At 44.9% G+C, this 16,069-nt stretch overlaps 1 protein-coding gene across 1 annotated transcript in view; it reads left to right on the plus strand.

Annotated features, from left to right (window-relative positions):
* The first annotated feature begins 6,650 nt into the window (after positions 1 to 6,650).
* LOC134319209 (cytosolic carboxypeptidase 4) overlaps positions 6,651 to 16,069 on the plus strand; it is a 49,123-nt gene continuing 39,704 nt past the window's right edge. The window contains exons 1-7 of the mRNA XM_063000257.1: positions 6,651 to 6,716; positions 7,437 to 7,500; positions 9,195 to 9,341; positions 9,871 to 10,002; positions 10,553 to 10,646; positions 11,539 to 11,576; positions 15,309 to 15,511. Of these exons, the coding sequence (XP_062856327.1) occupies positions 6,666 to 6,716; positions 7,437 to 7,500; positions 9,195 to 9,341; positions 9,871 to 10,002; positions 10,553 to 10,646; positions 11,539 to 11,576; positions 15,309 to 15,511 (729 nt within the window). The 5' untranslated portion in view covers positions 6,651 to 6,665. The remainder of the gene's footprint in view (positions 6,717 to 7,436; positions 7,501 to 9,194; positions 9,342 to 9,870; positions 10,003 to 10,552; positions 10,647 to 11,538; positions 11,577 to 15,308; positions 15,512 to 16,069) is intronic.

Genomic DNA, 16,069 nt, shown 5'->3' on the forward strand with positions numbered 1-16,069 from the left:
CTAACCAGGGTCCTTACATTGCGTCGAAGGCCCCACCCACTTTTTATCCCGGTCTTTTCCCACCCAGCAGACTGCCCCGGGGTCCAAAATGTATATTCTATATATCACCACATTATGGTGAAGGGTAGAACATTCAAACAAGAGGATTCATTCTTATATTTGGAAAGTAGAGCATCAAATACTGCAGGATGTGCCGGTATAGTGGAGTCAAGAACGGGAACGGGCGTGGCAGTGATGGTCAGATACGTAGCACCATCACCAAGCTACACCTAATGAGAGCCTCGGTCTGGCCGATAGCCACGTATGGACGTGAAGCCTGGACGCTGAAGAAAGAGGAACAAAGAGATGTTCAGGGTTTTGAGAAGGTGCTGAAATCTCAAGGAGGAAGATGATCACCACTGAGCGAGTGTACGTGAGAGCCAGAACAGAAAAGGAGCTCCTGAACACATTAAGTCCTGCAAGTTATGTATTTTGCCCTGTTATGATGCAGTGTTGTGACAGGACTTGTGGAAAGACTCTTAAAAAAACATGCAGCCACCACAAAGATGGTTGAAGGTGTAGCTTGTACATTTTTAATATCCTGGAATCGTCTGTTCGGAGTCCCAAAACATTTGAAGACATTATTGAAGAGAAGGAATGGAAACCTCCTCAGGCTGGACGATAACATTCCTCAAATCATTAAGAACCGCTGAATAAAACGAAGCCGTCGCGCTCGCGTCCCGTAAGTGGAAAATAGGCTAATTGAGAGGGGAGTGGATTGTTAGCCACCTTATCATGCGCTAATATGGAGGAGCGAGTGGAAGTGAAATTACATCTATCATCTCATATCTGAGTCACTTAGGATGGGCGAGACCTTATAATCAACCCGGAGAAATCACGCCGCGACGGATTCTCCTCTCGCTCCTAACGCCGGCGTAATTGGAGAAGAATGGACCATTATCCGGCTAATCTGCCGGAGTCGTTTAGCTCTCGTGGCTAATTAGAGTTTGGATGTGATGTTCGGCTGTAATGTGATATTCCGTGTTAAAGCCAGCAGGCTCGATTTCCTCTCTCACAGAGAGGATTTGTTCCAATCAGAAACACTTGGGGGGGAGGGGGGGGGGGGGAGTAACGACCGTCGTGGATCAGCGTCCTGTCCGGCGTCCTGGATAAAGCGGATGATGAAAATGAAATGAGGAAAACGTCGTTGCTGCTGCAGTCGCGACCCCTGCTGGCTGGTCGATGGAACTGCACAGAGACGGTGAATAACGGACAGCGGTGCCTGACTCTCACACGGGTGAAAAGAAGCGGCTTGTGTCAGGTACGACCCTCCTCGGTCAGGGTCGGGGTCTGGAGCAACAGAGGAGTGATATAACCAGGGGAATTGGATATGACTAAATTGGGAAAAAAAGCTAAAATGCACAAATACACACAGATAAAAAAATGTAGCAATGCAAAATAAAAGTCCTACTTCATCCATACAGTCAAAATAAAATTATGTTTAATTACATAAAATGTATTTTATTTATTCATGTATGATTGTTTTTATTAAATAAAAATGTTTTTTTAATGTTATTCTAGATGTTATTTATTTATTTATTTGTTTTTATTTATTTGTATTTTTTATTTGTATTTATTTATTTGTATGTATTTACTGATTGATTTATTTTTATATTTTTTATTTGTATTTATTTATTTATTTTTAATTTATTCATGTATGTATTTTTATTTATTTATTTTTTAAATTTATTTATTTATTTTTATTTATTTATTTATTTTTAATTTATTCATGTATGTATTTTTATTTATTTATTTTTTTAATTTATTTATTTATTTTTATTTATTTATTTTTATTATTCATTTATTTTAATTTTTTAATTTTTGTTTGTATTTATTTATTTGTCTTTATTTATTTGTATTTATTTATTTTTTATTTATTTTTATTTATTTGTATGTATTTATTGATTGATTTATTTGTATTTATTGATTTATTTGTATTTATTTATTTACTTTTTATTGTCCTCATGTAGCCAAACCTTTAAAAAACAAAATTTTAACTTCATATCCTCGTTTGTCTCCTGCGACTGATTTACATTTTTAACTCGAGTGTGAAGCTTGTAAAGAAAACAGTTTAGGGAAGGTCCTTTCCTGTTCCAGCATGAGTGAGCTCTATAAAGACGTGAAGAAAAGTTTCAGCGTCCAGCACAGAGCCCTGAGCTCAGCCCCACTCGACAGCTCTGGGATAAACCGGAACGTCAACTGAGGCTTTAGTTACCGAATTTATCGAATGGGCAGAAATTCCCACAGACGTGCTTCAAAGTGTTCTAGCTCTGTATTACTCCTGTGACAAGCTCACGCTCAGGTGTCCGAGTATTTTTTTATACCTTCCTGAAATGATAATTAATGATTCATGCTTTGATCAGCAGCACGCGGCTCCGTTTCTGCCCCCCCGCGGCCCCCGCTGCCCCCCGCGACCTCTGCGGCGCGTCTATATTAAGTGGACGTGTGGAGTTACGGCGCTGGAATGTTCAGTCCCTCTGTGACAATCAGAAATGTTCGACACTAATCACTTACATCAGGGGGTGAATGTTTCCTCTCTGATTGGCATCTGATACCATGTTACACCAGCAAACATTAGCACTCTCCATAGCAGAGCTGTACAGCTGACCGGCCAGCAATAAGCAACGCTCACACCGCCGTCACGTCTCACTAAAAGACGTTATTTTAATAAAAAACAAAGAGTATCAATGCAGACTGGCTCTCTGATCTTCTCAGCTGGAGCAACAGCCGAAAATCTGAGAAGCTTTCTCACAAGACTTTGGGGTACGTCTGCGTATGGGAATTTGTGCTCGTTCAGTCAAAAGATGACCGCATCTGTATGGCTGGGCGCTGATGTCGGACCAGAAAGCCAGAGTTTATTCCAAAGCGGTTCAGTGGGGCGGGGCTCTGTCTGGGGAGGTCGGGGCTCTGCGCCTTTTGTTGGTCACGAAAAAATAAATAGGGGGAAATAAACCTATCACATTTAGGGTTTGGTAATGTTCCTAGTAGGGGTGGCACATCGGCGCAATGGACTTATCCCCTGTGAATTAGGGTGTTGGAATGGGGGGTCTTGGAACGTATCCCCAGTGGTTTAGGACCGTGAGGCCTTGGAACTTATCCTCTGACAATTTTATAATAACAGACAAACAGACAACCACCAGAAAGGAAGGTGGGGGGGGGCGATTACTTTTTCCTGCCGGTCTGTGTTTGTAGTTTGTGTTTTGATCCGCCGGTGAAACGCCTCGGCTCAGATTTTACGTTGGTGTGTCTGAGCGGAGCGTATTTCCTCTGACGGTGTGATTTATAGCGATCGTTGGCGTTGGTGTGCGCCCCCATGCCCCCCCCTCCCCGGGAGGTCGTAACATTTTACGGGGTGCCAATAATCAAACATGCGCCCAAACCTCCTGGCACGTGACCTTCAGCTCTTTCCACCCGGTCAGCAGAAGATTCTCATGACGGGTGAAGACTCGCCCCCGGCTTTGAACTGAAATCCCTCCGGGCGGATCAGGAGTGCAATTAGTCCGAGTTGTTAGTGCTAATTTTAGAGCGGAGATGCGCCCATTCCTGTGCCCATTCCTGCACCCGTTCCTGCACCCGTTCCTGTACCCGTTCCTGCGCCCATACCCCTCCGCCTGAGGTGAAGATACCAAACTAATACTGACAGTAATCGTGCATTTTTATACAGGACCCAGTTTGGTAAAGCTTTCGGCTATATTCTGAAACATGACTGTGGGGATTTGCCTGTGCAGCTCGAGTGGAACAGGAAAGGACCTTCCCCAAACTGTTGCCCATGTGACCCACACAATCCCCCACAGTGCCACTGTACGCTGTAGCTTTGGAATGAACCGGAGCTGTAGAAACGCTGTCATCTTTTGACTGAGCGGGCACAAGTTCCCACAGATGTACTACAAAGTCAAACCTCAGCTTCAGTATGGAGTTTTGCATGTTCTTCCTTTGTCTGTGTAGGTTTCTCGGGTGCTCCAGTTTCCTTTCACCTTCCAAATACATGCAGAGGGTGGATTGGCTGCTATGTATCAGCACGTAGATGTGAGCGTGTGACATGGTGCCTTGCACCTGATGTTTCTGGGTGGTACCGGACCCACCTTGACTCTGATCAGGATGAAATTTGATAAATGTAGTACAAATGGGCTACAGTCAGTAACTGTTTACCCACAAAAAAGTGAACTAGAGGTGACGTTTGCATCAACGTGCTTCATCTTCATTCAGACGTACTTCTTTACCTGGTCAGGGTCGCGGTGGGCACAGTTTCCGTGGAAACAGCAGGCACAGAGCAGGAGGAATATGCCCCGGATACACCCCACACAGGGCGCCGGTCAGTCGCAGGGCTTTGAGACCCAGCACACACACATCCCAGCGTTCAGATGTTTTCGGGTCTGTGTAGGCATCCGGCCGACTGATAGCACCCGCTGAGATTCGAACCCAGATCTCTGAGGTTGTGGGCTGCCATAACAGGACCATAATGACTCTGAAATCTGAGAGAAGAAGCTTCAGGCTCTGAAGTTCCATGATAAGCTTTCTGCACCTTGGATTCATGACCTCCTCGCTCCTAGCTTGCATTAATCCTGTGGGTAAAAATAGTCATGTGTGTGTGGACGGTGTGTGTGTGTGTGTGTGTGTGTGTGTGTGTGTGTGTGTGTGTGTGTGTGCGTGGACGGTGTGTGTGTGTGTGTGTGTGTGTGTGGGTGGGTAGCTGCTCGGGTACTTAGCTGCTCCGTGTCCCGTTATGGCGGCGTCATTAGATCAGATTAAATAACCACCATGAATGAGGATTTAATGAGGTCAGAAGGACGAGCTGAGGTACGCGTGTGTGTGTGTGTGGACGGTGTGTGTACGGTGTGTGTGTGTGTGTGTGTGTGTGTGTGTGTACGATGTGTGTACGGTGTGTGTGTTGACGGTGTGTGTGAGTGTGTGTGTTGGTGCATGGCGGATTGTTTTGTCCTTTGTTTTTTCATGCGTGTCAGTGGTTAAACCTGTTGCCCGTCACGCATGCCCATGCAGCCCAAACTGTAGAACAGCGGGTACAGCTTGTGGTGTAGGTGGTGCACAGCTCCAGGGTTCTGGGGACCCGGGTTTGAACCTCATCTTTGTACTGTTATATAGAACATAAGAATTGCTTTGATCTTTTGCTTTGATCTTTGGGTGTCGGTGGATCTCAGCCTGCTTCCTGTTTGGGTGTGGGTGCTGTACAGCTCCAGCGTTCTGGGCACCTGGGTTTGAACTTTACGTTTGAAGCTACGTTATTTAGAGTATGCAGAAGGTGGATTGGCTGCTCTGAAGTTGTGTGGCTGATTGCTTTGATCTCTTGCTTTGATCTTTGTGTGTCGTGATTCTCAGCCTGCTTTTTGTTTGGGTGTGTGGGTGCTGTACAGCTCCATGGTTCTGGAGACCTGGGTTTGAACCTTATGTTTAAAGCCACTGTCATTTAGTATTGTTATACAGAGCATGCAGAAGGTGGATTGGCCGCTATGTATCGGCACCTAGAGTGAGTGTTTGAACATGATTAGGATGAAGTGGTTACTGAAGATGAATGATGTGTGTGTGCAGCTCGTGGCACATTATTACTTTCACCTTTAGCAATCCCATAATCCTTCACTCACCACTTTCATTCACTCACTCACTTTTACACACACACACACACACACACACACACACACACACTCACTTTCACACACACACACATTAATTCATTAACTCACTCAGTCACTTCTACACACACACACACACTTTTACACACACACACAATCATTCATTCACTCACTCACTCACTCACTCACACATACACACACTCACTCACTCACTTTCTCACACACACACACACACACACTCATTCACTCACTCACTCACTCACACATACACACACTCACTCACTCACTTTCACACACACACACACTCATTCACTCACTCACTCACTCACTCACTTTCACTCACTCACTCACTCTTTTACTCACTTATTCACTCACTTTTACACACACACACACATTCATCCATTAACTCACTTACTCACAATTTCACTAACTCACTTTTTTACTCACTTATTCACTCACTTTTACACAGACACACACACACACACACACACACACACACTTACACACACACACACACACACACACACACACACTCACTTACACACTCATTCATTAACTCACTTTTACCTGCTGAATGACGTCTGAGAGACACAGTGACCCGCGGTCGGTCAATAGCACAGCTGAGGACCACAGGTGGTGGGTTAGCGTATTAGCCCGCTGTACCACTAGAGCGCCCTCTGGCTGATATTATGTGAAGGAAGGTTTTAGTCCCCGGTTCCGTCCCCCTGAGCATAAACACAGAGACATAAACAGGCCCCCCGAGCGGATAGAGTTCCCCGCTCCCCGGGGGGCAGTTTCCCTTTAGTCCTCTTCTCTCTTTCTCTTAATCCCTTGTTCCGTCAGGCTCTTTTAATAGGATGGGTGTGTGTGCGTGTGTGTGTGTGTGTGTGGGGATAGTGTTTCAGAAAAGCTCTGAGCCGACGCTGTAACACACTCGCAGCTCGGCTCAGTCCTCCGACGCGGTCGACAGCTCGCCATCTCTCTTCCCTTTAACTCACTGTCTGCACTTCTGTCTGTCTCTCAGCCCGTACCAGAGTCAGCATGGCATCTCCCAGCTCCAGCGGACTCGAGGTTCTCCTCTCCACGCTGCAGGTAAGCTCGCCCCGTCTGCACGAGTGTGTTCCTGCATGAACGCCGCTTCGGTAAAACCTCGGAAACGTGGTGTCCGTCGTCCCGGGCCGCCTCTCCGACATCAGAGACATAACGTGATAGAAATGTTGTGCATAAATACAGTATTAATAATCACCTTATATATACATGTTATCAACATTCTGACAGTCAGATGCCAGGCGGGGCGGTCTGGGTCCTTCCTGTGCGAAGTTTGCGTGTTCTCCCCGTGTCTGCGTGGGTTTCCTCCGGGAGCTCCGGTTTCCTCCCACAGTCCAACCCCGATTGGATAAGCGGTAAAGTGAGTGTTCCGCTGCTGCTGCTCCCTGATTGCAGTCGAGGTGGGTATATCGCTGCTCACGCCTCCTCCGACCTACAGCAGACCTCGACCCCTCTGCACACCTTTGAGATGAATTGGAACACTGACTCAAAACCAGGCCTCGTCATCTGACAGCGGGGCTTCATGTATTGGCACAGATTTCCACAGTCACACTCCAAAATCATCTTAAAAACCCTCCTACACAAATGAAGCAGGGTAAAGTGAATTTCAGTGCACCATTTCCAAGGATGTCTAACAAGTCCATGATCAGGCGTCCACATACTTTTGCTCATAGTGTTTATATATTTGTGAGTTATTTTCTTGTTTAATGATTTACTGTGTGTGTGTGCATGTGTGTGTGTGTGTGTGTGTGTGTGTGTGTGCAGAATTGTGGAGACATCGAGAACACACGGAACATCCTGAATGTCCTGGACGAGCTTCTCTCTGCAGGTAACACCCCTGTTCATTCCCAATCCAGCCCCCCTTAACCCCCCAAAAAATCCCCACAATTTTGGATTCATGGGGTCTCGAGAAATCTTACAATAAAAAGCTTCTCACAAAACTTTGAAGTGTGTCTGTGGGAATTTGTGCCCGTTCAGGCAAAAGATGGCAGCATTTGTATGACTGGGCTCTGATGTTGGCTGTTGGGGCTGAAGTCATTTAAACCGAGCTTTATAGAGCGGAGTCATGCTGGAACAGGACAGGACCTTCCCTAAACTGTTGCTGCAAAGCTGGAAGGATGTGATTTTCTTTCATTTGATTGATTTATTACACCTGTTAGCAAAAAATTCAGGTGTTTCACCATCTACCGTACATGATATTGTGAAAACATCCCTTGGAACTTGGAGAGCTGGATGTACGTGGGTCGGGAGAGCTTCGGAAAACCGTCGTTACTTACAGGTAGCAAAGGAGGAGAACCGACGCCCTTCTTGCTGTGAGCGCCACCCAGCTTTGAACATGTGACATTTAAAACCCTCTGCATAGCCGCTCAGGTGGCGCAGCGGTAAAAAACACACGCTGTTCACCAGAGCTGGATCTCGAATACATCGTATCGAACCTCGGCTCTGCCTGCCGGCTGAGGCTGAGCGGCTACATGAACAATGATTGGCCGGTTGTTCAGATAAGGGGCGGGACTAAGCCGGATGGGGTCTCTCTCTCTCAGACTGGTGCGATTACGACCTCTGCTGGCTGGTTGGTGGTGCCTGCACGGAGATGCGGAAGGAGTGCGGTAGAGGGTGTGGCCCTCTGCATTTTAAAATATGAATAATTTCACCCCCAGCAGACTGACACGCCGTTAATCCTCTAATCTGTAATTAATTTACCTTCCGGTAATTAAGCCCGAGCAGAACGAACTTCTTTTCCACCCTGTTTCATCACGTGTGTTTGGAAGTTGCTGCAGGAAACAGAAAATGAGGTGAAACATCATTACACCGGCGCATCATTAAAATTCTCCCGAACCCGCGGCCACAACCGGCACGGCAAGTTTTACATGTTCTCCACGTGTCTGTGTGGGAAAGAGAAAGTGGGTGTGTATATAAATGCATGTGTTTTTTTGTGAGAAAGTTTGTGTGAGTGCGTGTGTGTGTTATTATGTGTGTGTGTTGTACTGTGTGTGTGTGTGTGTGTGTGTGTGTTATTGTGTGTATGTGTTATGTGTGTGTGTGTTATTGTGTGTGTTATAATGTGTGTGTGTTATAATGTATGTGTGTGTTATAATGTGTGTGTGTGTAATAATGTGTGTGTGTGTTATTGTGTGTGTGTGTTATAATGTGTGTGTGTTATTGTGTGTATGTGTTATTGTGTGTGTGTTATAATGTGTGTGTGTTATAATGTGTGTGTGTGTAATAATGTGTGTGTGTTATAATGTATGTGTGTGTTATAATGTGTGTGTGTGTAATAATGTGTGTGTGTTATTGTGTGTGTTATAATGTGTGTGTGTGTGTGTGTTATTGTGTGTGTGTGTTATAATGTGTGTGTGTTATTGTGTGTGTGTTATAATGTGTGTGTGTGTGTGTGTTATAATGTGTGTGTGTGTTATTGTGTGTGTGTGTTATTGTGTGTGTGTGTGTGTGTGTGTTATAATGTGTGTGTGTGTTATAATGTGTGTGTGTGTTATTGTGTGTGTGTGTGTGTGTGTGTTGCAGGTACAGACAGGAGGATCCACTACATGATCTCTAAAGGAGGAAGTGAGGCGCTGCTCTCGGCTCTGGTAAAAACGGCGCAGCACTCCAACCCCACCTGCCCCCTCCTCCTACCCATCATGCACCTCCTGGCTAAGGTGGGACACAGAGGTGAGGTCCGGCGAAAAGCTTCACAAAGTACACCAAGAGTTCCAAAATTTGGAAGTATAAGCCTGTCCAAACTCCTTCTGCTGTGTTCCATTTCTCCTACTGTGCTTCTTGGTCAAGGGCTGCGTGCGACATGTAGTCCAGCCATGAAGTCCTTTCACTGACATGTTCCTCCCAGCCCCCATCAGAGGAACCTTAAGGGCTTCTCGTCCTTCTGGTTGAACTTCTGGACTTTCTTTTGCATTCAATAATTTGGAATCTCTGTCCAAAACCCCCAGTGGTGTCTCTCAGCTATTGTGAGCAGCTCCTTTGTTTACATCCTGGTTTTAACACTCCTTAAAGACTTGAATCTCTGGTTGGTTTTTATATACAGTAAAACATCACAGCTCTGAATTATTTGAAGGCTGGTTATCGAGTCCTGATGGGTTAATCGTGTTGTAACCCAACTTTAGATCCTACAGACCAGCAGTAGGTTGTAAGATCAGTAATATTCTGGACGGGTTGAATAATTCCCACGTGATTTTTCCTCCAGACAGGATGATCGGGGTGAAAGCGGAGAAGCTCGACGCCGTGGTGCTGACGCTCGGACTGTTACGTGAAAGTTTGGACGACGACAGGAAAGCGACGGCCTGTCTGTGGGTCATCAGGGTCTTCTGCTCCTCCAGTAAGTTACAGCGTTTAATATTTTATATAAGAACACTAAAAACACATGGGGAGAACATGCAAAATACAAACAGAAATCGGATCCACATGAAAATCGAACCCAGGACTTTCTTGCTGAGGCGGCAGCGCTACCCACCGAGCCACTGTTCCACCCGTATATAAAAATATAATAATAATTAATCAGTGTACAATCATTGATTAATAAAGATCAACAATCAGTAAAGCAACCAAACCTGAGTACCCAGAGGAAATCCACAAGGAGAACATGCAAAACCTCCACATCCAGAAAGCAAAAGAATAACTGGTTAATAAAGACGTGCTTTAATGAGTTTGGTGTAAAGAAACGTCAACGACCTCAATGCAAACTGTTTTGCAGTTACCAACATCCAACATACCAACATTACCAACATCATGGGCACAAATTCCTACAGACACACTTCAACATGATGTGGAAACCTTCCCTAAACCTAATAGTTAGGAGAGGCGTCCACATACTTTCGACCAAAGCGTTCATCATAAGAATCTTTATTCTCTGTGTTTGTTGATTTCAGGTTCCACTGCGACCCTGCTGGGACACAATCGAGCTCTTGATGTTGTTTTTAATCTGATAACTCCGCCCACCTCCAATTACAAACGCAGAGTCAAGTGAGTAACACACACACACACATACATACACACACACATACATACACACACACACACACACACACACACACACACACACACACACACACACATAACTGAAAGCCAGAGTAATAATAATAATAATAATAATATTTAATAATAATAATAATAACAACATTTATAAATAATAATAATATTTATAATAATAATATTTATAATAATAATAATATTTATATAAAATAATAATAATAATAATAATAATAATAATAATATTTATAATAATAATATTTATAATAATAATAATAATAATAATATTTATATAAAATAATAATAATAATAACAATATTTATAATAATAATATTTATAATAATATTTAATAATAATAATAAAATTAACAACATTTATAAATAATAATAATATTTATAATAATAATATAATAATATTAATATTTATATAAAATAATAATAATAACAATATTTATAATAATTATAATAATAACTGTATAATAACTCTCACACACTCTCTCACACACTCACACACTCTCACACACTCTCACACACACTCTCACACACTCTCACACACTCACACTTACACACTCTCTCACACACTCACACACACTCTCACACACTCACACTTACACACTCTCTCACACACTCACACACTCTCTCACACACTCTCACACACTCACACACATTCTAACACACAGACTTACACTGAATTTCCTTTCTATCATTCATTTATAACACCTGTTAGCAACTGTTGTGGCTGAAACACATGAATTTCAAAATCAGACGGGGTGTCCCAATACTTTTGTCCATGTAGAGTGTAAATACAGGATCACATTCTCTCTTGATGATGTAAAACAGAACACCCAGTGTATAACAGTGACCCTGTTTTGTTTTCTGTGTTGCAGGGCCGCTGTCGACGCCTTCGCTGCGCTGCTGTCCTCCAGTAAGTTCTGTTCAGATTAGCGTCTGTGTGCATTTCATTATCGTCCTCTGATTCACTGAAGCTCCATCAATTAGCGCCGCTGCTGTTAATGGATTTTTAATGAACGACGGGACGCTGAACGCGGTGTATGAATAATTCAGATCTGCGCCGGCGAGTCTGGCGGCAGAAAACGCCGCGGAACTTAAAGCGGAGTGTCGCGGAACGGGCCGGCGAGCACCTGCTTACACTCGAGAGCTGCAGGGGTGTAAACGGTTCCTGTTTGCTCCGGGAAACCTGAGCTGGCACGGGGGCACAGCTGCTAGACATGGGTCCTGGGTACCAGGCTTCAAAAACGGGTAGAAGGTGGATTGGCTGCTCTGAATCACCCCCAGATGTGATAAGTGGTAGATGGGTGGGTGATTTGCTTGGATATGGAAGGGCACCCTGATCACAAGAGTTCACAGCATGATCTTAGGCTGTGATAAGCGAGGTAGGAGGGAAGCCAGCGGTCACTCAGAGTCGCAGGATGACCTGAAAGCAGCAGGAACAACAGCTACACGGTCAGACGGGCGCTTAAAAGGCATGCCTAGCACTTCACAGTCAGTAAACGGAGGCGAGGATCAAACCCAGGTCCCTGTGCCACACCCTGCTGTGGGGCACCCACTCTACCCGCTGCATCACCTCATCCAGCTTTATTTTTCTGACATTTTTGACAGCTTGGCACAGTTTTTACACCCTTCCTGATGCGGCACTCCTATTTGTATCCTTGCTTGGGACCTGCACTGAGAGCGTACTGACAAGTTCACTTCCTAATGGCTAGCCTACTTCCATGCAGACGCCCGACTGGCCGATAGCACCACTGAGATTCATTTACATTTTTGGCATTTAGCAGATGCCCTTATCCAAAGCGACTTACAGTGTACTTACAGTGTACAGTCTAAGCAATTGAGGGTTTGAGGGTTAAGGGCCTCGCTCAAGGACCCAACAGCAGCAACCTGGCAGTGGTGGGGCTTGAACCAGGAACCTTCTGATTAAAAGTCCAGTACCTTAACCACTAGGCTACGGCTTGCCATGCCTGGTAGTTAGAATCCCACATCCCCAGAGCTCTGCAGTAATTGACTAGCGTACTTTACCGCTGCATCACTCGAAGCGTCTTTGCTCACGTCTAACTAATACTAATTGATGTGATTCACACAGATAGAAGCACTGTGTTTGGACACCCCTGCTCATATTTTATTTCTTGTTTAAATATGCCACTTTTTGCAGATTTTACTCCTCACTTTTATAATCCGGCTGCATTCGGGAAGGAAATAAAACGGATAAATGTGCCGTAATTACGCCGTAATTAATGTATCGTTCAGCAAACGAACACGACTTGTACAGAAAATATGCAGATCTGTTCCCCGCAGGGAACGCGTTAACCTAATTGCATATTTAAAACCAACAAAGCGTGAAATTTTTAATGCAAAACACAAACTTTTGCACCAAGTTTGCGGATCGTTTGCTGGTGGACGGGCTGCAGTTGCTGTGCTGACCTACAGGGGGCGGCGTGACTCCGCCGCACTGATTCAGATGCAAATACTGTACTAATGGCGATTTTAGCAGCGATGCTACAGAGCAAAAACAAAAGATTATGTTATAAAACTGTGCCAACCGAACACACAGAGTCATTAAGAAACTGGCACATGAGCTGTACTGAAAATGCCACCCTGCAAACTGAACCTATGGTGCCCAGTACACCCAAGTTTCCCAGAATCGAGTCGGCTAAATGATATTTACTTTTGATTTATCCTGTTCAAATGCACGAACCCACAGACAGGAGTGCGCTCACTACTGCATTGAGTGAAGGAATACCTGGACAACAGTTCCATTCATTCATTCATTCATTCATTAGTTAGTTCATCTTTCATCCTGGTCAGTACACGGATGACACAATGGATGTCGGCTCATCATCTAAAACTCAATCCCAGCAAGACGAAGCTCTTACTCATTCTTGGAGATCAATCTCCAACCCAGGACCTGGTCATCTCTCTTGATGACCCCCAGATCAGACCATCTGACAATGTAAGGAGCCTTGGTGTTGTCCTGGATAACCAGCTGACCTTCTCTCCTCATGTATCCAGCATGACAAGATCGTGCCGGTTTCTCCTCTACAACATCAGGAAGATTCGACCGTTTCTCTACAGGGAAGCTACTCAGATTCTGGTCCAGTCACTTATAATCTCACGGTTGGACGACTGCAACTCCCTCCTGGCAGGTGCTCCCATGTCCACTGTTAAACCCTTTTGGCTCATTCAAAATGCAGCCGCTCGCCTGGTTTTTAACCAACCTAAACACTGCTGCCACACCATCACCCCACTGCTGCCACATCATCACCCCACTGCTGCCACATCATCACCCCACTGCTGCCACATCACCCCACTGCTGCCACATCACCCTACTGCTGCGTTCTCTTCACTGGCTTTCTGTAGCTGCACGCATTCAGTATAAAACACTGACGCTCGCCTACAAAGCCAAAAATGGACCAGCCCCAAGCTACCTTCGTGGTCTAATCAAACCCCGCTCTGTACCACGCAACCTCCGAGCCACCAGTCTCGCTAGACTTGATCCTCCACCCAGAACTCGAGGAAGACGAGCATCAGCATCAAGGCTCTTCTCTGTACTGGCACCCAAGTGGTGGAACGAACGTCCCCTGTCTGTCTGAACATCCGAATCTCTCGCTGTCTTTAAAAAAATGATTAAAAACCTTCATCACTCTTTACTAAACACTTAAGCTGACGTGTACTTATTTACTAACACTCACTAATACTAATAAAAAAAAAAAAATTGGGAGTTCTAACAGGGTTTAGCAGATTTGTGTTCTTGGACTGTTGTTTACTTAAACTAGAGTAAGGTAATGTTTACTATGGAAGCTTTTCTGTATGTCGCTCTGGATAAGAGCTTCTGCTAAATGCCGAAAATGGAAATGGAAACACTGGTGCCCTAAACTGGGCACCACAGTATACACTGTGACAGTATACAGTCTAAGCAATTGAGGGTTAAGGGCCTTGCTCAGGGGCCCAACAGTGGCAACCTGGCAGTGGTGGGGACTGAACCAGCACCCTTTTGATTACTAGTCCAGTATCTTAACCACAAGGATACAGCTGCCCTACCACAGGGTGGTACGAACTTCTGACAGACAGTGACTAGCAAAACCAGCATAAAACACAGCACATGGGTATAAATCATCAAAAAAGGATAAAAATTGGTCACTGACCAGAATTAACCAACATAACATAACAAAACTAAACTAAATAAATGTTGGTTACTAACCACCACAGCCAGCATAAAAACAACAAATGTTGGTAGGTAAGCAGCATTAACTAACATAACCAGCATAAACACAGCACATGTTGGTCATTAAGCATTGTTTACTAACATAACCGGCATAAACCACCAACATGTGTGTGTAACCCCCATTAACTAACCACTATTAACTAACGGTAATAAAAAAGAACTAGAACAGCAGCCGGTCGCTCTTCTGAGAAGTACGGCTGTGGGGATTTGTGCCTGTTTGGTCAGAATATGACAGCATTTGTATTTGAATGGCTGGGAGTTCATTCCAGACTCTGTGCAGGATGCTGGAGTTTGTTGCTTTGTGCACAGGGACACGAAAGGACCTTCCCTAAACTGTTGCTGCAAAGATCTGAAGTAATTTCGTCTCCAGACCAGATCGTTTCTGTAATCTGTCGTCTTGTTTTTTTTTTTTTTCAGAGGAGAACGGGCACATAGCGGTGGAAAAGGGTTACGTCTCCGGCCTGCTGGAACTCTTTGAAGAGTGGCACGCATGCGACCCCGAGAACGTCTCCGTCCGCAGAAGTTTTCTACACTGCCTCCACCGGGCTGCTAAGATCAGCGCTGGGAGAAGCGCTATAGTCAGCGATGGAGGACTCACGCTGCTCTACACCACCACACAGGTACCACCATCATGACCACACCCACCCAGACGTTCTCCACATTGTGATGTCAGCAATCCAGCTAATACTCGGTCCTCCGCGTCCTTCCACGACTCCCGTCATAACTCTGCACCATCACACGCCCAAAATAACGTAACCTGTGATACCTAATGTGGTTCAGGAGCTGCTTTTTTGTTCTGGCTCTCACGTACACTCGCTCAGTGGTGACCATCTTCCTCCTCCTTCCATCCAGGAGATTCCTGACACACTGGTTCTCCAAATTCCTGACGCATCTTCTTTCCTCTTTCTTCAGCGTCCAGGCGGACAGTTGTACCTAAGTGGTTAAGGTACTGGACTAGTAATCAGAAGGTTGCCGGTTCAAGCCCCACCACTGCCAGGTTGCCACTGTTGGGCCCTTGAGTAAGGCCCTTATCACTGAATTGCTTAGACTGTATGCTGTGAGTTGCTTGAAATAAAAGCCTCTGTCTAATGCTGGAAATGTAAATGTAAAATTCCCCTTGCCATTCTTGACTCCACTTCACCAGTACATTCTGTGGTATTTGATACTGAGGTGAGGCT

Source organism: Trichomycterus rosablanca, chromosome 8, assembly GCF_030014385.1.
Source record: "Trichomycterus rosablanca isolate fTriRos1 chromosome 8, fTriRos1.hap1, whole genome shotgun sequence".
Lineage (NCBI taxonomy): Eukaryota > Metazoa > Chordata > Actinopteri > Siluriformes > Trichomycteridae > Trichomycterus > Trichomycterus rosablanca.